Raw genomic sequence first — 23,343 nt, 5'->3', positions numbered from 1 at the left:
GAATGCTTTCCAAGCATCTCTTTTCAAGTATCTCTTTCTGTATGCACAGACATCTGGCTGCTCTCCCTTTGAGATTCTCACGGGATGACCTTTCCCTGCCCCATGGGTAGATTTTCCCTTGATACAGGAGGAATAGCTAATTGAAATATTAGGGCTTGTTCAAAGAAACGTGTCTTGCACTTCTCCTTTCTCTCCACAGATTCCTACCCATTTTTTCCAGCCTGGTGATTATCCAGCAGCTTTCCAAGGTTCGGAAGCAGACGGATTTCCCCTTTGGCCTTCCCACTACTGTGATCGCTGTGACCAGGCCCACTGCACTCACTGAGGAGTTTCCTGTTTGGATCCACGCAAGTCGCTTGAAGAGGGTTAACCTAAAACCCCAGAAGCAAGTCTTCCCTGCGCAGATTTCACCTCCTCCAGTGTAACAACATGATGATTTCATTGCAGCATTCTACCAACTTTATCATTCTCTTACTGGCACCGCTGCTGCTAGTTTTTCTCCCTGTAAGGATCATTTCTAACTGGGTCTACAGGGATGATGTGTTCTGGGTCCATGACACTTTCTGCCCATACCCATCTGTAAATGACACTCCTGCTGTAAACAGCACCCCCGACACCTCTTTGCGAACACGACGTCAAGCTGGACTACTCCCTCGCAAAGGCTGTCCTTCAATTGGAATCCAGAAAAGACCGATGCTACTCTTTGGTATAATTCCAGCAGTGTGCAAGTTGCCACCTTCTCCTTTGAGTATTGTGACATTGCGGACTGTTCATCAATTGATATCCCAAGGCTGTGCCATTGGTCCTCAGAGATTCCTAAAACTAAGGACATATATATATATATATATGTTACTGACTCACGTTGGGGGTTAAGTGTGCATTCTGGGGAGTGGTAGGGTGGAATATTGATACTGAATGGGTTTATAAACTAGAAAATACTCTGAAAAACAGTGGACCAAAATGGTAAATCACTGCTTACTTGTATGACCTTTCATAAGGTTGGACACTGTTATAGGAAAAGTGTTCCTGCACAAATTATTAAGCTTTCTCTTACTATTGACAACCCTAGACCTACTGATGAAGGTATGTACATTATGGACATGTGGTTTAAGGGTGGGTCTAGCTACCATCAGTTTTCTTACGGGATCTATCTACCTCCACTCATCTTCTCCCGCCATTTTGTGGGGGCCCCCAAAAATACTAACCCACTGGCCCCTACATTCAATAAACTTACTGACATGATGGCTATTGCCAATCCCACTTTTGAAGATATTGTGGCTGTTAAGGTAGAGTTTTCAGAACGTAACCTTTGGTTAGAATGGATGAAATTCACTGCTGATCAACATAATAAGAGTAATTGTTACATATGTGCTCAAGCTAGACCCCATCTAGGAACCGTACCTCTGGACCTCCCTCCTGGTATCCAACCATGCTTTTTTGGGTTATTTACCAATATCTCCTCTAATTTTACCTATCCCCTTTGTGCACTGCAGTGTTCTAAATACCCTTTGTTGCCAGGACAGCAAAAGCTTGATATTGCCGTTACCATCTATAAGGGCAATTACACATGTCATGTTTCTAATCTGACACAGGGTAGTTTTGTAGGGAATTTACCCCCAGGTTATTGTTCTGTCTTGGCTCATAGGTATGCCCCATTGTTGCTGCATCAGATTTGATATTTACTGGCTTTATGGAGACTTTTGGCTCCCTGTTAAGCTACCCAGCCAGTGGATAGGCCAGTGCACTTTAGTTAAGGTTACCATGCTTCTGCATATTCTTTCTGATAGGCATCCTTCCTATTCACATGGTTTTTCCTTTTATTTGTCTTGATATAAATCTGATCACATGTATACATAGATGTTATAGGGGTCCCAAGAGGGGTCCCAGATGAATTTAAGGCCCGAGCTCAGGTTAAGGCTGGGTTTGAGTTCCTTATTCCCTTTATTACTATTAATAAGAATGTTGATTGGATTAGTTAAAATTATTATAATCAGCAACGCTTTGTGAACTATTCTAGGGACGCCTTGCAAGGTATTACTGATCAATTAGGCTCCACTTCTCAGATGGTTCTCAAAATCATATGGCCCTAGATATGATTCTAGCTGAGAATTCTGTTAAATTCTCCTCAGTATTTTATGCTGTTGTACTTTTCTTTCTGACAATATAGGTCCTCCTATGGACATTCAGAAATTAGCAGACCTCTTTGCTGAGCTCAAATGTAACTCTGATTTATCTAATTCTTGGGATCAGCACTTTAGTTGAATGCAGGGTTGGGTAAAAGACCTTTATAATCTCTTATTATTTGCACTCTTGTCTTGACTGCTCATGTACTGTGTTATTCGTATTACAGCTCCAAAAAAACCCCTCCTTGAGAGACATATCTAGAGTATCACTCCCTTCCAGCTCATGCTGTGTATTTATGACGTCATTTTCATGACGTAAGAGGGGATTTGAAGGGACACGTATCATGAACCTTGATAATTTTCCTTAGGCATTTGTTGTTTAAAGTTGTAAGAAAACCAGGCCCTGTCTGTTTGTCTTTCCTTCCTTGAAGAGAATACTACAAGGACATGAATGTTTAAACAGAGATGCTGTGAAGTGAATTCAATTGTTTTGTTAAGCCGTATTTACAGACAGATTTAGATTAGGGGCTCTGCTGGTTAAGGCTTTTTCTGACCCTCTGTGGACTTCAATCTCCAGATAGGAAAAATGCTGATGTGTTTGAAGTTTCATGTGACCTTCCATATATGGTTTGTATTTACGTCACATGCTGTCACATGCTGACAAACCTGATTCATATAAAAGATGTGAAACTCATAATAAACTTTGGACATATTTGAAAGATGGTTTCTGGTCTTTAAGATGTGTCCCCAGGTACCTGACTTCCAAATGACAGAGACAGAGAAAGTATGGGGCAGGAATTGGGACCTAAATCCTTTTCAAAGTATAACAGGGTATAACTACAATTTTAACAAGTATAACAAGGTATACCAACAGTTATGTCTATCAATTATGTCTAACAAGGTACAGCAAATAGTTGGTAGTGGGTAAAGCTAATTGGTTACCTGTATTTGGAGTGTTTTGTTTTTTGTTTTTTTCTCTGTTTTGTGAGCTTCAGAACCCTGCGGTTGTCACTGAGGCGCTTCACAAAGGCGTGCACTAAGGCGCATGCGCCTTTGTCGCGCACCTTCGTCAGCACATTATAATTAAATACAGCACATTATAATTAAATAAATAACTCAAATTTAATTTTTTGTTGGCTTTTCAATTTTATAATTTCAAAGTTATTTAAGCTATGTATGGGTAATTATAACAACAGTGAAACCAAAGTAGATAGAAAAGAATTGCTTGTTCTTTGCCACTAGTTTTGTGTTTTTCTGTTGATGAGGATTGGTCTTGGAGGGGGACGTGAGGCCTCGGCCTCCCTCTTGCTAGACTGTACGATTTGTATCTGATATTTTATCTCCATCTACTACCTGTGTCATGTTTGCTTGTTCTGTATGTTCATTTTTTCTGACCAATAAAAATTATTTCATACAAAAAAAAAAGAATTGCTAATCAATGCGATGGATGTGCTTATTTTTATCTTCAAATGAACTGAAAACGTGACTCTTTTTTTTCCATTTAATTTCTGTCAGAGCTGAAAACCCAAGTTTGCAAAGATAAGAAGATCCAAATGGTAACTAAGCCTTGATTGATATGTTGCTCAAGTTAAGATAACTACTGCATAAAAAAATAAATATAAAATTACTTGCTGTTAGTTTTCAAGGACCAATCACGCCAAAGAATGATACTTGTCTGGGCGGTTGCATCCTTATGTACACAATGTTCATAACATTGACAGGCTCTTGCATATGTGATGTACATGCCATCTATTCTAGTGTATACTAGTGTATTCTAGTGTATGAAGGGGATTTTAAAAAATAAAGTAAAATTCTCAAATCTCTCATGGCACACGACTTTGCCTTGGCACACAGTTTGAGAGACACTGATCTAGAGTACAAAAGAGGAAGAAAATTTAGACAATTTACACACTGCACATCAGAAACTTGCAGGGAAACAAACGTATCCCATGACCTATCAGTTGCTATGATTGCAACCTCGGGTTTAGGGTGAGCATTGGATGCTATATTTAACAGGCTATAAAATAAATTTTAGAATGTTTGTGTTAAAAATTTGCCATAATAGTATGAAGATGCTACTAGTATGCAAGCAGTTTCTTTGAAGTCACAGTGTGAGACAGTTTGCACTGTATATGTTGTATTGAGCATGTGCAGTTCTTTTTCTTCAGGGCTCAACCCCATGCTGCAAACCAGAATACACTACATTACATTACATTAGAGATTTCTATTCTGCCATTACCTTGCGGTTCAAGGCGGATTACAAAAGAGATAAAAAAACGGAGGTTTACAATGGAAGAACATTTGTCCTTTCTAGAGAGGTAAAGAGTAGGTTATGTAGTTTCTGTGTGGAGGGAAGAGGGAGGGGGGCAAGGACGGTAAGTTTGAAGTTAGGGCTGTTTCAGGAATTTCTTGAAGAGTATAGTTTTTATTTCTTTTCTGAACGTCTTGTAGTCTGGTGTCATTATCAGTAGATTGGAGATTTGGTTATCTAGTTTAGCCGCTTGAGTGGCCTGGAGGCCATCGTATAGTTTTTTCCATTTTACTTCTTTGATCGAGGGGTGTGTGAATGGGATGTGTGTTTTTTCTATGTCTGATTGAGGTGGTTTGGATAAGGCGGTTGTTCAGGTAGGTTGGGCTGTCTCCGTTTAAGGCTTTAAATAACATACAGTAGAATTTGAATAGTATTCTTTCTTGGATTGGTAGCCAATGTGAGTTGATGTATGCTTCTGTAATATGGTCGTGTTTTCTCAATGAGTAGATGAGTCTCAAGAAAGCACAGTTACTTACCGTAACAGGTATTATCCAGGGACAGCAGGCAGCTATTCTCACATATGGGTGACGTTATCGACGGAGCCCATATGCAGACGCCTCATAAGCAGACTTGCTTGAAGAAACTCGAAGTTTCGAGTCGCCCGCACAGCGCATGCGCGAGTGCCTTCTCGCCCAGCACAGGGCGCATCTCCTCAGTTCAGATAGCTAGCAGAGAAGCCAACCAGGGGAGGTGGGTGGGTTGTGAGAATAGCTGCCTGCTGTCCCAGGATAACACCTGTTATGGTAAGTAACTGTGCTTTATTCCAGGACAAGCAGGCAGGTATTCTCACATATGGGTGACCTCCAAGCTAACCAGAATGGGATGGTGGGAGTATTGGCAATTTAGGAGAATAAATTTTGTAATACTGTTTGGCCAAACTGTCCATCCCGTCTGGAGAAAGTATCCAAACAATAGTGAGAAGTGAAGGTATGAACCGAGGACCAAGTAGAAGCCTTACAAATTTCCTCAATAGATGTAGATCTGAGGAAAGCTTCTGAAGCTGCCATTGCTCTGACTTTATGGCCTGTGACTTTACTGTGAAGGGGTAATCCAGCCTGGGCATAGCAGAATGAGATACAAGCCACCATCTAATTGGAGATGGTTTGCTTAGAAATAGGATGTCCCAACTTATTTGGATCGAAGGAAACAAAAAGTTGAGGAGCAGTTCCGTGTGGTTTGGTGCGTTCTAAGTAGAAGGCCAAAGCACGTTTACAGTCCAGAGTATGAAGAGCTGATGAAAATGAGGCTTTGGAAAAAATACTGGAAGGACGATGGATTGGCTGAGATAAAATTCTGAGACCACTTTAGGTAGGAATTTCGGATGAGTACGGAGAAGCACTTTGTCATGATGGAACACCGTGAATGGTGGGTCAGTAACTAAAGCTTGCAGCTCACTGACATAACAAGCAGAAGTGAGGAAGTAGAGTCTGAGAGGGTTGAAGTTGAGATTTGGGAAAATTGATCTCGAATCCCAAACTTTGTAGGAACCAGGTAGTCTATTGGGTCGCTACAATAACCCCTTGAGACGTGGAATCCTTGATGAGCCAGTCATCGAGGTAGGGAAATACCTGAAGACCATAAATCCTTAGAGCTGCTGCTACCACTACTAGGCACTTGGTGAACACTCTGGGAGATGAGGCCAGGCTGAAGGGTATTGATAATGCAGATTCCCCACCCGAAATCTGAGGTACTGACGGGAGGCCGGATGAATGGGGATATGAATGTAGGCCTCCTTGAGATCCAGAGAGCATAACCAGTCATTCTGCTCGAGAAGGGGATAAAGGGATGCCAGGGACAACATTTGAAACTTTTCTTTGACTAGAAATTTGTTGAGAACCCTGAGATCCAAAATGGGTCGCAGATCGCCCGTCTTCTTCAGAACAAGGAAGTAACGGGAGTAAAACCCCCTGTTGTGCTGCTCCAAGGGAACTGGTTCGATGGCATGGAGATGAAGCAGAGCTTGAGCTTCCTGAAGAAGAAGGGCGGTCTGGGATGGATTAGAAGGATACTCTCTTGGAGGAAGCTCTGGTGAAATCTGAGTGAAATGAAGAGAGTATCCTTCTCTGAGGATGGTAAGCACCCAGAGGTCGGAGGTGATTGACATCCATCGGTCCTAAAAATGATGGAGACGACCTCCTATAGGGGGAAAATGAGACAGTCAGAATGGTGGAGGTTATGCTCTGTTTTAAACAGTCAAAAAGGCTGAGAAGCCTTAGGTGCAGCAGAAGGTTGAAGTTTTTGCTGCTTCTGAGGTTGCTGTTTCTTAAGAGGAGGGCGAGTGTAAGGAGATGGCTTTGGAGCATAACGCCGTTGATAAATAAGAGTAGGGAATGCAGGCTTGGCAGGAGCTGGCTTTGACTTAGGTCTGACAATTGAAGCAAAAGATTTTTCATGGTCAGACAATTTCTTGGTAGCTGCCTCGATAGATTCATCAAAGAGGTCATTGCCCTCACAAGGAATGTTAGCTAAGCGGTCTTGAAGATTAGGGTCCATGTCAATTGTACGAAGCCAGGCAAGATGACGCATGGCCACAGAGCAAGCAGCTGCTCAAGCAGACAACTCAAATGCATCGTAAGATGACTGGAGGAGATGCAATCGGAGTTGAGACAAAGAAGCAATAACCTCTTGAAATTCAAAGTGCATTTGAGTATCCAGATAATGCAAGAACTTCGGCAACAAAGAAAATTATAATTGAGGACTTTAGAGGACATCATAGCATTTTGATAGATGCGACGTCCAAATTTGTTCACAGTTTTCCCTTCTCTTCCAGAAGGGTGGCATAAACCTTGGAAGGATGGGACCTCTTTAAGGAGGACTCGACAAGGAGGGATTGATGAGATAACTGGTATTGTCAAATCCTTTGCAATGCACAGTTTTATACCCAGAATCCAATTTGCCTGGAACAGCTGGTATGGAAAAAGGCGTTTCCATGCATCGACCAAAAGTCTGATTCAAAAGCTTATGAAGTGGAAGCTTAAAAGACTGCAGGAGGTTGAGGAAGATGCATGCTTCTAGATACTCCTTAGAGTATTTTGAGCCAATATCCAATTGAAGATTCAAGTCCACAGCCATCTGATGAAGGAAAGACGAGAAATATAGCTGATCTGCCAATACTTTGCCTCGAGAAGGACTCGAGGACGTCGAGGCAGCCTGAGTCGAAGATGAAGCTTTGGCATCAAAGGAACCTGGTGATTTGGACGAGGCAATCGAAACCGGAATATCCTCGAGGTACGGCATCGGAGACCTCGAATGAGGCGTCGGTGGTCTGGTCGAGGTTGGAGTAGATCGAGGCTTAGAGGAAGATGGCCTGTCTTGAGAAGATGAACTATGACTGGAATGATGCCTCGAGGAAGGCCTCAAACATCAATGAGAACTGTGTCTGGAACCAGATCTCGAGGATCGAGGAGACTTTGCCTCGGAGACGAGAGCTGCCGATGCCATCAGATGAATAGGACTAGAGGCTGTAGATCGAAACTCCAGAGGCTTGGTGGAGGAACCTCGATGCACTCCCAAAGACTCTGCTCCTTGTATAGAGTGTGAGGATTCCCGTCGAGGCACTCACAAAGAATCTGCTCCTTGCTTTACGTGCTTGGCGCCAGACCAGACACTCGCAGAGACTCTGCTCCCTACAAAGAGTGTGTAAGTTCAGACTGGAGTAAAGGAAGCGGCTCGAACTCGCGGGAGTCTGCTGAATGCCCAGGCTGGATAAGAGGAAGCAGTTTGGGTCCCATGTTAGTAAGGAACTGAATAAACTGCTTCTCTAACATGGTCTGGAAAGAAGCCGGCAAGGATGGATCCACGTCTGAAACCGGACCACCTGCTTTGGCTGGAGGTTCCTTCGAGATAGTGTGAGTGTGCTTCGACCTGGGAGTCTTAGACACTTTAATCATCACCAGTGGAACCGACTGCTGAGCTATCTGACCTGAGGAAACAGGGGAAGATACAGCAGATGACGTCGAAGCAAGAGCCGCTGCAAACGACGAAGGTCTGATGAGGTTCGAGATGGAATCAGTAGGCGCAGAAGGGGCCTTGGTAGGAGTCAAGGCCGAAGACGCCTTTGAAGTCGAGGGATCAGTAGACTCCATCTTGAAGAGCTTGTCCACCAAAATACGACGATGCTTGAAAGCACAAGGCTGAAGTGTTTGGAAAGGCAGGCATGACCTAGGATGATGTTTCGGCCCAAGGCACTTGAGACAGCGTCCATGAGGGTCCGTAAGAGAGATTGCGTGCTGACACTTGCTACACCTCTTGAAGCCCGTGGCAGGCCGGGACATAGAAGGAAAAATAGCCGCCGCAAAATCGAAGCCCTCGGGCTGCGGCCGAGTGGCCTGTCCCGGAAAACTTAGGTACACTGCTATAGAATATTCCTAATCCGCACACAGAGGCATAGAAAAGGGGGGCCTGGCCCGGGTACTAACACTCCTCCTCTTCTCCACCCCATGTACCTTCCCACTCCTCCCCCTGCCGCACGCATGCCTTCACTTCCCCTCCCCCACACACACACATACCTCTAGCTCTTTGCCAGCACGAGCAGCAACTCTAACCTGCTGCTCAAGCCTACATTGGCTCTCCCTCTGACATCACTTCCAGGTCCCGTGCCTAGGAAGTGATGTCAGAGGGAGAGCTGATGTTGACGTGGGCAGCAAGTTGGTGATGCTATTCATGCCAGGGAAGTGAAAAGAGGTACGGGGAAAGGGATGCACACATGCATGGTAGGAGGGGGCGGAGCAGGAGTGGGAGGGGGGGGAAGAGGGAAAAGAGGGGTGCCACCACCCAGAGCACCTTTCACCCTCACTAACCCTCTGTCCATGCACACCTTAGGTGCAGGTATTTAGGCCTTGTTTTCATTTTCATAAATGTTAATCATGTGGGATGGGCAATACACATGATTCTATAAACTGTGCCTAACTTTGGAGGTGTTTTATATGTTTATTTTTATATTTATTTGCATTTGATATACCGCCCTATCTTGGAGATGTTCAGGGTGGTGTACAATTTTTTAAAATCAGGTACTCTAACTATTTTACCTATCTGTCCTTGCGGGATCACAATTTAGGGGCCTCCTTTATGAAGCTGCGCTAATGAGTGCTGCATGACAAAAGCCCGGAAGCCCTTTCAATCCCTATCGGCTTTGTAAAAGAGGTCCTAACTATGGTACCTGGGGTTATGGAGGGTTAAGTGACTTGCCCAGGGACCCAAGGAGTGTTGCTCGGATTGAACCTGCAACTTCAGGGTGCTGAGGCAGCAGCTCTAACTCACGCTACGCGCTGCCCTTTTGGTTGCCAATTTTTTAAGCATCATATATAGCAGTGTTTTTCAACCTTTTTTGGGCAAAGGCACACTTGTTTCATGAAAAAAATCACGAGGCACACCACCATTAGAAAATGTTAAAAAATTTAACTCTCTGCCTATATTGACTATATATAAAGTAATTCTCTTGAATAGGAATCAAATAAACACAAAGAAAGTATTTTATAATTACTTTATTACAAAATAAAAATTATAAAAATTATAAAATACTTTATTCAGTGCGAAACCTGGGCCTGTTTGGCTGAACACAAAGCTGATATTCTGGCTGGAATCGAAGAAAGACACACACGTAGCTCTTCGTCAACAGCTCTCAGTCTCTCTCTGTATTTGGTTTTTATAGCATACAAAAATAGACAAATATACCCTCCATCCTTTTTATTAAACCACAATAGCAGTTTTTAGCGCAGGGAGCTGTGCTGAATGTCCAGCGCTGCTCTTGACGCTCATAGGCTCCCTGCGCTAAAAACCACTATTGCGGTTTAGTAAAAGGTGACCATATTGTAAAATATAGACAGCAGATATAAATTCAGAACTGTGCATAGTAAGTGAAGGGAAGTTTTCATCTCTGGGAATTTACCCAGTTAACTATTAAGTTATTTGGGCAAATTCCTTTGAAAACTGTGGTAATACTGCCTCCACTTTGCTAAATTTAAAATAAAATCATTTTTCCTACCTTGTCTGGTGATTTCTGGTTGCACTTTCTTCTTCTGACTGTGCATCCAATCTTTCTTCCCTTCTATCAGCCTGTATGCTTTCTCTCCTCCACACCTCATTCCCTCCCCCAACTTTTTCTTCCTCTCTCCCTGACCTTTCTTTCCTTTTTTCTGTTTCTCTTCTTTCCTTCTGTTTCCCTGCCTGCCCCCTTTCTTTCTTTCTCCCTGCCGTTCCCCAAGCCACTGCCACTGCCGCTGCCATCGGGGAACAGGACCCACCAATGGATAACAGGCCCCAAAGCCGACGCTGACGCATGCTCTCCCTGACGTCAATTCTGCAATCGGAGAGGAAGTTCCGCCCACCCAGGCAGCGATTGGCTGGCCCGAACTTCCTCTCCGACTGCAGAATTGACGTCGGGGAAAAGAAGACTTATCTGCTCGATAGATTAGATCGCCAAGACAAAGTGAGTCCTGGGTGATAGACTCACTTTGCCTTGGCGAGCTACTGGCGCCCCTGCCTCGGGCCCCCTGTCAGCTCCGGGCCCGGCGGCCCTGCGGCACACCAGGCAACATCTTGCGGCACACTAGTGTGCCGCGGAACAGCGGTTGAAAAACACTGATATATAGAATATGGCCTTAACTGCATATCAATGAATGGCTTTGGAAATGGCTTACATCTTAAGTACATGGAAAATTTACTATGCACTGCCAGAGCTGACAGCAGGAAGTATATCTGCTCCATCTAAGGGATTTTCCTCTGCAGGTTTTTTTGTTTTTGCCAGAACATAACATAAGAACATAATAATAGCCTTAACTGGGTCAGACCAATGGTCCATCAAACCTGTTCTCACGGTGGCCAATCCAGGTCACTAGAACCTGGCCAAAACCCAAGGTGTAACAATATTCCATGCTACCGATCCAGAGCAAGCAGTGGCTTCCCCCATGTCTTTCTCAATAACAGACTTTTCCTCCAGGAAATTGTCTAAACCTTTCTTAACATCTGGCTACTGGGCTAGATGGATCATTGGTCTGAACCAGTAAGTAAGGCTATTCTTATGTTCTAATGGGAACATACAAGCAGCACCCCCAATAGATACTATAGAGGGTCTACAATTAGCCATGCAGTAATTAGAAGACTTTCCATACAATAACTGCCAAACTGTATTGTACTTTATTTAAAGGGTCCCTTTGTTTAACAATTATTCCAAGAACAGAACTACAAATCCCATTGTTCACCGTTGTTATGTAGCCAACTAGTACAAGGTCTGACTAGAACTGTCACATCAAGCTAAGCCTTTCTGGTCTCTTTGGGTCACTTACCAGCCAGGGTGGCTCGCGTGGTGAGGCCAGCATTCTTACGTATGCGAAGTGTATCATACTGATCCCCTGCTAAGGTGCTGTATACCACTTGATAGGCCTCCACATCTGCCTCGCTGTTGTCCCATTCCAGTTCCAGGCTAGAAGACCCTCGTGAGATCACATGCAGGTTCTTTGGTGCATCGATTTCTTGGAAGAGATGCATAGAGAGAAGCTGTAGTTGACTCTTATTGGGATAGAAATATGCATTTGCAACTAGAGAATTGTTTTCCCTTCGTCAGGTTAATGAAAATTAAAACAAAGAGCAGATTACAGGAATCAGGAGGATCTAGTTTCTCATTCTGATGCATTTGTTACTATACAGGTTTGAGAATGAAGGTGCTGTTCACCCTTCAGACAGAATTTTGTAGATGTGCAACATAATACCGTAATAGACCACTGAGGTATGAAAGCCAAGTAAGTGCCTACTTTTAGCTTATTTTATGTGTGTCTTTATAAAGTTGTAGGAGAAAAAGCAGCAGAAAGCATAGCTAGATTGAAGCAGGCAAAAAGGTTTGCCCGTATTTTAATAGCAATGCATGTAAATCGTGACTCCGCCCATCCTCAGTCCAAACTCTATTCTGAATATACCTGCATCTGCATGCACCCTGAACACACCTGCATGCAGGTCTTGTTACCTTGTGTACTTTTACATGCCTAAACCATGATGTAATTTGATAAGCGACCCTTTACATGTACAAGACCTTTAGAAGCAAAAAAAAAAAAATCCGTTATTAAATTACCCCCTGTGAAGGAATCAGTGGCATAACAGCACTGATGTTTATATGCTAGCATGCTGTCTAAGCACTGTTCTGCAAATACCTTTTGTAGCATGTATCGTATTTGAAGAGGATGTACACAGAAGCAAAAGCATGGGTGAAACATAGAGAGGGCTCCTAATTACACGTGTAACTTACAAAACACTGTAAGTTAGTTATGTGCATTCCTGCTGCACTTATGAGGTCACATTTATATCAGCTCTATGGCTGGCCATAAATGTGAGCATCTAAATGTTAAGGTCATTGATACCTGGTTATGCTAGTAATTGAACCTAGGTGCCTGATTTCTTGATAGAATGGACTCCTACCACACTTCCTCAGGGCACTTAAACAGAGATGCCCAGGTATATAATTATTGCTCCCATATTATTATTATTATTGCAGGCACTTGATTTACCACATGGGGGGTCAAACAGGCTACTATGCAGTTTACGACAAAACAGAAATTCTTAGCAGGGTGAGAAACAAAGGAAGGGAAAAGCGCTTAATAGCTAGTGGAACCAAAGACTTCAGAGAACAGATGAGTTTTGAACAATAGATTGAATTTTGTATATGAAGGTTCTAAGTGGATGTGTGGGGCCAAAGAAGCTGAACAAAGTCTCATGGGAAATCATCAAATTAAATGCAGGGAGGGAGGGAATAGCAAGGAGTTTGCCACTCAGAGTGCAATGATCAGGTGGGGGCATATCGGACCATTACAGCATGGAAGTAGGCTGGTGCAGAAGGAAATCAGACCTTAAACAGGCACGGAACTTTAAACTTTGATGCAGGCCGAGTAGGAAAGACAGTGCTCTTTGAAGAGGAGTGGCACGATCAAAACGAAGAGAGAAGTAAAGCAGTTTAACTGCAGTGAATATGCGTGAGACAGCCAGATAAACAAATATGGAAGAATCACAGACAAAGTGGAGCTTGTGTTATACAGATTCTGTACAAGAATGGCTTTTTTTGGACAGCTTGAGGAGGGCCTGTTCTCCATGTATTGCCAACCAATGGTTTAATAACTAGTGGAATGGAAGAGTAACCTAATGGTTAATGCAATGGGCTGAAAGCCAGGGGAACTAGCTCTGGGTAAGTCGCGTAACCTCCAATGTCCTAGGTACAAATTAAGTACCTGAATAAAATATGTAAACTGCTTTGATAGTAGCCACAGAAAGGCAGTATATCATATCTCATCCCATTTCCCTTATTTCTCTTGAACAATGAACTACCCAACCAGAAGGTGAATGACACAATGACACACTCTCCCCTCATTAACAGCAGATCATAAATATTACATAGGTGTTGCCAACAGATGGCTTGCAGAATCGCCTACAGAAGTACTTGAATTTGTTTGCTTAATGGAGATAAAAAGGTGCAATTATTCTTGTGTGACTGGCTCATTAATTTCACACCTCATATCTAAAGGCAACTCTATATTAAAGCAAAATGTCCTTATGTCTCGTGATCTGTTCAGCCCACAGGTTGCACTGCGCTGTGGACAGACTTTATATAAGAAGATAGAGTTATTATTACAAAAAAGTGGGTGGAAGAGCAACATGCAGTGAAAGAGAGAAAGAGAATGTAAATAGAATGAAAAGAAATGAAATCAATAGAGGAATAGACAAAGATCAGCAGAGAAAGAATATATAAACAGGACAGGATGAAACAAACACTGAAAATGCCACTCTTATGCACCGATATTTACTAGATGTTAAATATCCCATCTTTTGAGAATAACTATGTTCAGAGAAAGGATAAAACCTTGTCAATGAGCTTCAGAGTAATAATCTCTTCCCTCTCTCTTATTGCATTGAAGGCCCTAGATTCACTGCCAACACTGCTAACTGCTATTTCTGATCACAGAATAGGGGAAGGGAGGCAGTTTTAGTAAAGAGCACTCATGACCATAATTAGGGTTGCCAGATTTTATGATTGTAAAATCAGGACACCCTAGACCCGCCCCAAAGCCCGCCCATCTCTGCCCCAGTTCCACCCTAGCTCTGCCCTCTGCAGCCTGTTCGGGCAGGTGGTGAAAAGCCGTCTGGACCCCCAGACATGTCCTCAAAAGGAGCACATGTCCAGGGAAATCCGGACGTCTGGTAACCCTAACCATAATACAAGTGGCACATTGGTTTATTCCCAAATTTATCTAGGCATATAAGATATAAAAGCCTTTAATGTAGAAACATATCTATGTGTACATTGCAATTCCAGACCAGAAAGCTGAGCTTTACATTTGGAAATCTACATCATACAAAGATTTCAAAGGGGCACGGTGGGGCATGATTTGGGTGGGCCTCAAAAATCTACAAATATATTTCCCATTTTATAACGAAGGGATCAGTAGCATAGTAAGGGGGGGGGGGGAACTACCCCAGGCACCATCTTGGCAAGGGCGCCGGCAGCTCTCCTTCTCTCTGCCCTCCCCTTTCTCTTGAAATGTTTGCTGGCAGCAGCCTGCTTGCGTCAGCGGGAGAGCCAAGGCTGGTACGGGCAGCAGTTTGAAGATGCTGGTGGTGGAGATTTCAAGAGGTAGGGAGAGAGGCATGCACAGTGGGGAAGGGGCAGGGGGGAGGGCGTGGTGAAGACTGCGGGAGGTGCATGGCTCAGCAATGCAAGGTGGCACCAGTCTGGGGGGCTTCTTGCTCTTGCTAAGCCGCTGGGGAGGGGATCTTATTTTTTTTTTTTTTTAAGTTATGTGGGTGCTGGTCTGAAATTCAATACTGGCATCTGCATAACGAAGCGGCCTAATTTAGAGCAGCTTTTAAGCTTGTTTTCAACAGATTTCTGTACGTTAATTGAAAATTTGACCTAAATAGGTACACTGTAAGTCATGTTATGAAGTAAACAATATGGGTTACCTTTTTTTTTTTTTTTTCAATCACGGTATAATTCCTGGGTTTTCAACTCTGGCCTCATAATTTTTAAATTATATATAACGGATGAATGTCCCTACATAAATATAGACATGCATTGACCATCAGACATGTCTGTGGCCCTCAGGCTAAGAACCTTTGAAGTGGGTAATGCTAGTATTGCATGAGCTGGGAAAGAAAACAAGAAAAGAGTTTTGAAACGAGCATCTAACAGAGTGGAAGAGAGATAAGGGACTAAGGGATGTCAATGTGTTTAATAGTAGAAGCAAGAGTTTCCATCCCTTAAAAAAAAGACCCTCGGCAATCAGAAAATTGTGCACTTCTTCCAGTGATTTCCCTTGGAAGAGAAAACCTGATATGAGGCGCTTCGCCAGAGCTCTCCAGAGGAACTATTATTCCTTTCTTGGCACAGTTCACAGGAAGATTGTTTTCCAGGTGAGTTGCAAACTGACAACAGCAAAAAGAGAGGCAAGGGGAAAAAATGAGAGAAGAATATAAGAATGGCAATGGAATTTCTGAGAGCTGAGCGAGGTTAAGAAAATCTGAGAGGAAGAGGTGAGCTATGGAGCCTTCGGCCTTCTAGCTTCAGAGGAAAATGGTGATGTTCAGCAAGTTTACCCTTCCACACAGGCGAGGGAAAGAGCTGAAGTGTGGAAATAACAGAACACCAAAAACTTTGGCTATTAGTTAGTTCAGTCTGTACCATTTCGGTGTCTAATCTGATTGTTTGTCCATCAGCCATTTTGAGGATAATTTTCAAAACCAACTTCATGCATTAAACAATAGTTTATGAGCGGAAATGACTTGTCAAATTCCTTGGACTACATTACATTACATTACTGATTTCTATTCAGCCTCAACCTTGCAGTTCTGGGCGGATTACAAAAGAGACATTTCTGGACATTTCTGGACATCCTGGACATTTCCAGGATGATTACAAAGAGACTTCTACGAGAAGAACATTTCCAGAGGAGTTACAAGAAGAATGGTGTAGTTTAGGGAATGGGATACCGCAAGGAGGATTAGGCTATTCCAGTGGATATACAATTCGGATATAGTACAGATAGGATATAGTGCAGTTTCAGTATATATGCAGTTAGGGAAGCAGTTGACAAGCTTGGGCTTTGAGGGGAAGGGTAACTGATGAAGAAGGGAGGATGGGGGAGTCACACTGAGGGGAATCCAGGTTGGAGTTATGACATCTGTATAAATTTTTTGAATAGATGGGTTTTGATTTCTTTGCGAAAAGATTTGAAATCGCTTGTTGTCATCAGCAGGTTGGAGATGGAGTGGTCCAACTTCGCTGCTTGCGTCGCTAGTAGACTGTCAAACATCTTCTTACGCTGGGTGCCTTTGAGTGGGGGGTAGGTAAATGGAGTCTTATGTAGGCAAAAGAATGTGTATAAGGTAATTTTATAACTGATTACCTAGATCGAGAGGGTGAGAAGGCATTTATTTGTGGCCTATTATAAAGACACGTAGGCACCTAGGTAGCTTCATAAAAGTCCCGCGCAAATTCTACAGAAATCATAACTAAAATGAAGCCTCACTCATTTATACCTGCTTGTATACAGGCTTAAATGTTTGCAGGGACATGTGTATTTTACAAAGTATGCAGGTAAATTGTGACGCTGTCCTGCTAATACCTGGAAAAACACAAGAAGAGTGGGAGGGAAAACCCTGAGTATCAGGATAAAACAATAAAAATGTTTATTAATAAAACAGTCTCTAATGTGGATAACAGTGGTATGATCTAGGATGGGAGCCAACACAGTCTGTGTTTTAGCAATCAGGCCTCCTTGGGCTCCCTTTTTGATGTTTTCAGTAATCAGGCCCATATTCTTTAAACAGCATGCCTACTGGCAATGCTGTTTAAAAAATGAGTTAAAAATAGATTAAAAACAAAAACAGAGGCACCTCGAGGTACCTACAAAACCGGCGCCTAGATCGTGTTTACAGGGGTGACTTAGAATACCCAAGATTGAAGCAGGCATGGCTAATGCTGGAAATGACCTTAGGCATCCTTAGATGCATCTATAGATATGATTTATGTCTAGGGTTACCAGACATCCGGGAAAACCTGGACATATCCTCTTTTTAGAGGACGGTCTGAGCTCCAAGACGGACTTTCCAAAACCCTGATGTGCTCCGGCCGCATCTGGAGGGCCTCTGAGTATGTGCAGATGATGTCGTGCGCATCCACACATCCTCCAGGCCTTCCAGACGCAGGCTGGAGCTCTTCCGGAAGAACAGGGGAGGCTTTTGTAAGGGGCGGGGCTGGAGGTGGAACAGGGTGGGGCTGGAGGAAGAATGGGGTGGGGGTCAGAAAAATATGGTAATTTATGTCAAACATAGGCACCGGAAATGTAGGCCTCTAAAACCCTGGCCTATATTTCCGGCATCTATGTTTGAGGTAGCCATGATTCTGCAAACAGAGCTGCTGCGTGATTGACACACAGCAGCAGTTTTTTAGGTGGTCGCCGATACTGGCACCATTTGTAGAATCCAGCCCTCAGTGTCTTCCTCAGGAGTCCTATTTTGTTATAATCAAAGCAAACACATTTGGTCACTCTGCTTATATGTGGGTTATATCAAAGCACACACATTCTGGCCCTTGTATTTTGTAAGAGACATTTTGCTATCCCTCACATTTAAAACTCACAGGAGAGGTCCCCCAGACTATTTAGCGACACTTACAATCGCTTATACTCCTGTTAGACTCCTTCGCTCCATAAATGACCACTGCTTAGTCCTGCCGAGTCCCAAACAGGTGCAACTCGACCCTTCTAGACATCACACTTTCTACTTCGCCACTCTTTTGCTCTGGAATTCCCTTCCTCTTCATATTTGAGGCAAACTATCTTTCATTAATTTTAAGGTCGCTTTAAAAACCTGGCAGTTCATCTCCGTGTTTAAAATTAAGCTTGATTTGACCCACTGCAGTTTTTCCTGTTTATTTTTTTTCTCTTACTCTCCTCTAACCATCTTTCCCAACCCACATTGATACTCTTTACTCTCTCTATTCTACTAGGAACAAATGCACTCTCTTCTATTACCATTGTGAGTGTGGCATAGTGGTTAGAACTATAGCCTCAGCACCTTGAGGTTGTGGGTTCAAAACCCGTACTGCTCCTTGTGACCCTGGGCAAGTCACCTAATCCTCCACTGCCCCAAGTACATTAGAGAGATTCTGAGCCCACAATGCTTGAAGTACCTGTATGTTAACTGGTTTCAATGTGGTTGCGAATATGCCTTCCTCAGGGGTCCAATGGTTTGCAAACTCACATATAAAGAATTGGACTGAAAACAGTCTATTGTCTTTAAACATGTGAGCAAAGAACACCGCAGACAAGCTGAAGTAGCAAAAAAAAAAAAAAAAAATGGACCCTTGAGGAAGTTGTGTTCGCCGAAACACGGATCGTGTAGGGTCCGGTTGGATTTTTATCACAGTATTTTTTTATCATTGTACTTTTTTAATTGAATTTTCATGGTTTTATATGTCAGTGTTTAATAAATTATCTCCAGAACATCTGTATCCACAGTTTTTGGTTTTGTTTCCATCGATAAATTATAGAATGAAATTTAAAGGCATGACAGTGCACATTTTGAATGGATTACAACTTTCATGATATAGTAGTTATAAAGAATCTGGTCATTAACAATATTTTTGTTCGTCTATTATATCAAAGTGCAGGTATTATCTATGGCAATTGCCATAATGCTGCTTAAGGAGGTATTTATTAAGATGTGGTAAAAGTTGGGCTTATACAGTGACTTTACTAAGGTGCGCTAGTGTTTTTAGCACGCGTTAAAGATTAGTGCGCGCTAACCATGCGCTAAATGAAAAATACTAATGCGAGCTCTATGGAGGCATTAGCGTCTAGCATGTGCGGTATTGTAGCGCGCGCTAAAACAGCTAGCGCACCTTAGTAAAAGGAGCCCTTAATTTCCAATGGGAGTGATTTACAACGGTGGTATTTCAGAACCACAGGTTAGTCACTTCCTTGGTCTATGAATAATGCTGTTTACAATTAACTGTACAAGCAGCATGATTGACACTGAGTGGGAGTACTGAACTGCTAAGCACCACAGAAGAAGCTGATCATCTCCCTTCACATGCACCCAATCAAATTCCCCTATTCCACAGACCTTCCCCTACTGATTGTCCAAGTTTCCAAGTTTTTGGGCTCGCTTATCAAGGATATTTGTCTAAGCAACTTACATTCTACAATAGTTGTGGGGGGGAGTGAAAAAAACAAGATAAGATAGTGAAGGAAGAGGGGAGAACTACAAATAGTATAGGAGATGGGGTGGGGGGATAATAAATAGTGAGTAAACTGTATGCATCGGTGAAGAGGTATGTCTTAAGATCCAATTTAAATTTGGGTAGGAAAGTTTGAAGTCTAAGATGTGATGGTAGCATATTCCAGAGATTGGGTCTTTCCAAGGAAGTTATCCACACCATCGCCCTATACAGCGGGAGGATAACTTCCTTGATTCTGGTAGTAATACCTTTTTTGATAATGCCCAACATTCTGTTCGCCTTTTTTGAGGCCGCTGCGCATTGTGCCGCCGGTTTCATTGTTTTATCCACCAAAACCCCCAAGTCCTTTTCTAGGTTGCCTTCCTCCAATATTACCCCCCCCCCAAAAAAAAATCGTGTAACTGTACATCGGGTTCCCTTTCCCTATGTGAATAACTTTGCATTTCTCTACATTGAAGCTCATCTACCATTTATTTGCCTACTCACTCAGTTTGTTCAGGTCCCTTTGAAGTTCTTTACATTCCTCTACAGATCTAACCTTGCCAGAGAGTTTTGTGTCATCCACGAATTTTATAGGCAACCTAGAAAAGGACTTGGGGGTTTTGGTGGATAAAACAATGAAACTGGCGGCACAATGCGCAGTGGCCTTAAAAAAGGCGAACAGAATGTTGGGCATTATCAAAAAAGATATCGCTACTCTCCCGCTGTATAGGGCGATGGTGCGACCAAATTTGGAGTACTGAGTTCAGTACTGGTCGCCGTACCTTAAGAAAGATATGGCGATACTCGAGAGGGTACAGAGAAGAGCAACAAAAATGATAAAGGGCATGGAAAATCCCTCATATGCTGAGAGGCTGGAGAAGCTGGGGCTCTTTTCCCTGGAAAAGCAGAGACTTAGAGGGGATATGATAGAAACTTATAAGATCATGAGGGTATAGCGAAGGTAGAGAGGGACAGATTCTTCAGACTGGCGGGGGCAACAAAAACTAGAGGGCACTCTAAAAAATTGAAGAGAGATAGGTTCAGAACAAATGCTAGGAAGTTCTTCTTCACTCAGAGGTGGTGGACACCTGGAATGCGCTTCCAGAGGAGGTGGTAGAGCAGAGTACGACTTTGGGTTTCAAAAAGGGACTGGATGAGTTCCTGAAGGAAAAGGGGATCCAGGGGTACAATTGGAGGGTTGCTATACAGTACAAAATGCTTTAGAGTAATAGATCACTACAGGTCATTGACCTGGGGGGCTGCCGCGGGAGCGGATTGCTGGCCATGATGGACCTATGGTCTGACTCAGCAGAGGCAATGCTTATGTGCTTATGAAGTCCCTTAAATAAAAGTCCCCTCCTGAAGCCCCCTGAATAGAAGTTCCTTTCCAGATTTCCCCCTTCACCCCAACATATTTATTGTGATATAAATTCAATTTAAAGAAGATTTTTTTAACTTTGTATTTATTGTAGGAGAACTGTAGATGCTATATAAATGAAGGAGCATGAGTGTCACTCTCATGATAGTGTAATGATATAAACTAGCATAATATAATTTTAGATTGTTTTATTTTTGCACATTATTTAATACTGTATTGTTTTCAACATGGTTGTGATTTTTAGAGTTTCTTTAAAAAGGGGGCAGACATGGGGGAAGCCACTGCTTGCCCTGTATTGGTAGCATGGAATGCTGCTACTCCTTGGGTTTTGGCCAGGCACTAGTGACCTGGTTTGGCCACCATGAGAACGGGCTACTGGGCTTGATGGACCATTGGTCTGACCCAGTAAGGCTATTCTTATGTTCATATTTAAAGGAGGTAGAAAGATCTGATTTTAGTGATATTTTAGTATTATGAGGCTAATAGGGGCATAATCAAAACACAAAAACATTAAAAAAATAAAAATTAAAAGCCCCGCCTAAATCGAAACTTGGACATTTGCTTGTCCAAATGTCCAAGTGCCGATTTTCAAAACTAGAAATTGCAGGTCTTGCAGGTCGTTCGTCCTCCAGAATGTCAAAGTTTAAAAGGGGCATGTAAGAGGCGTGTTATGGATGGGCTTTGGGACAGGTTAGACTTGGACATTTTGCAGTGCTGAACAAACCTTTTTCAAGATGTCTTAGACTGAACTTAATTTTTTTGCCCAGACCTGTTTTAGAAGCGTGTAAGTACCACAAAGGTACTCAAACTGACCAGATAACCATTGGAGGTAAGTAAGCATGACCCCCCCCCTCCCCCAGTGGTCACTGATCCCCTCACCCCAGATTTCTAAATAGTACATACCTGTCTGAAGAACAGTATGGGAAATCCTAGTACAGCATTACACAGATGTCTAAAGTAGCTTAGTGTGTGCGCTAGTGAACCATAGAGGGGAGGAGCCAGGCCATAAGCCACTCTAACCATTACATTTATGGTGGAAAGTATGAGCACATCAAAACCCTACTCTACTGCCATATAAGTGCTACCTGAAGCCATAAGGGCTATTAGGGTGGTAGACAGGGGGGTATAATAGGTTTTGGAATGCTCAGCATGAATTATAACGGCCTTGACAAAACTTTTCAGTGAAACATGTTGGCAAAGTTATCCCTGAAAGGAAGACCATATATAAGTTAAGTAACTTTAATAAGAGTAAAACGCTAAGGGCTTCTTTTACGAAGGTGCGCTAGCATTTTTAGCGCACAATATAATGCCGTGCGCGCTAACCCCGTGCTACATGTAAAATATTAATGGAGGCGTTAGCTCTATGGAGGCGTTAGCATCTAGCACGCGTGGCATTTTGATAATAAATTTAGGATTCAGTGAAGAAACAACACTTAAAGCCTGGGACAATGAAATAATGGCGTCTGAGGTAGTGTTTCTGAGGATTATATAAAGAAATCATTAGAGGAGAACCAGAACTAGAATAAAAATATCTTGTTCTATTGATTACATCTTGGGTTCATTGAATGTTCTCACTATAAGCTTGAAACTTAGAAGCTAGTGCTGATGTGGAAATAAGGATTAACTGAGACATGTATCATTGTGGTTGGGATCAACATACAGTTTATCTAAGGTGCAACAGTACTGAAATTTTTGCACCATGTTAAGAATATACAATTAATATTTTTCTATTGATCTTCACTATTTCCACCACTACCGTAATTAACTGCTGTTCTCTGTAATGTATATATTTTTTTTAAATTAATGCTTGCTGTGTTTTCATATTTAAAGTAATTGTTTTACAATTGTTTCTGCAAGACTATACTGTACATTAAGGTGACCCTCAGGTAAACTATCATACAGTCTGCTGTAATAAACATTTAGTAGGCCTTTCCCATGTCCTATGCCATTTGGTATGAATGCACAGCCCTAGAAACAAGTAGTACTGACCAAGGCTTGTCAGGAATTTTCAGTGGCATTTTCTGGATGTTACCCACTATCCAGATATCTGGATAATATAAGATAGCAAAAAAAACAAAACAACTGCCATGAGTTATTTGGATATAAAAAAGGGGGACGAGTTACAAACAATGTAACAAGAGTGATGAAATGCATATATTGAAATAAAAGAAAAAAATCACTCCATAGACCTATTCAAAGTATTATATGGATGATATAACAAAGTTCACAGGTTTGCTCAGAATCATGGAGGGGAAAACTGGGGTGAACCCCAGAAAAACCACCTCACAGCTCAATCATTGCATGAGCGTTTTTTCACCTTTTCCTGTGCGTT

At 42.5% G+C, this 23,343-nt stretch overlaps 1 protein-coding gene across 1 annotated transcript in view; it reads right to left on the bottom strand.

The window, feature by feature from the left end:
• Positions 1-23,343, bottom strand: part of TNR (tenascin R) — a 211,631-nt gene that overhangs the window by 129,079 nt on the left and 59,209 nt on the right. The window contains exon 8 of the mRNA XM_033917218.1: positions 11,718-11,903. Within this exon, the coding sequence (XP_033773109.1) occupies positions 11,718-11,903 (186 nt within the window). The remainder of the gene's footprint in view (positions 1-11,717; positions 11,904-23,343) is intronic.

This window comes from Geotrypetes seraphini, chromosome 12 (assembly GCF_902459505.1).
Source record: "Geotrypetes seraphini chromosome 12, aGeoSer1.1, whole genome shotgun sequence".
NCBI classification, from domain to species: domain Eukaryota; kingdom Metazoa; phylum Chordata; class Amphibia; order Gymnophiona; family Dermophiidae; genus Geotrypetes; species Geotrypetes seraphini.
Note: the sequence above shows the minus strand (reverse complement) of the source record. Positions and strands in the feature narration are given on the sequence as shown.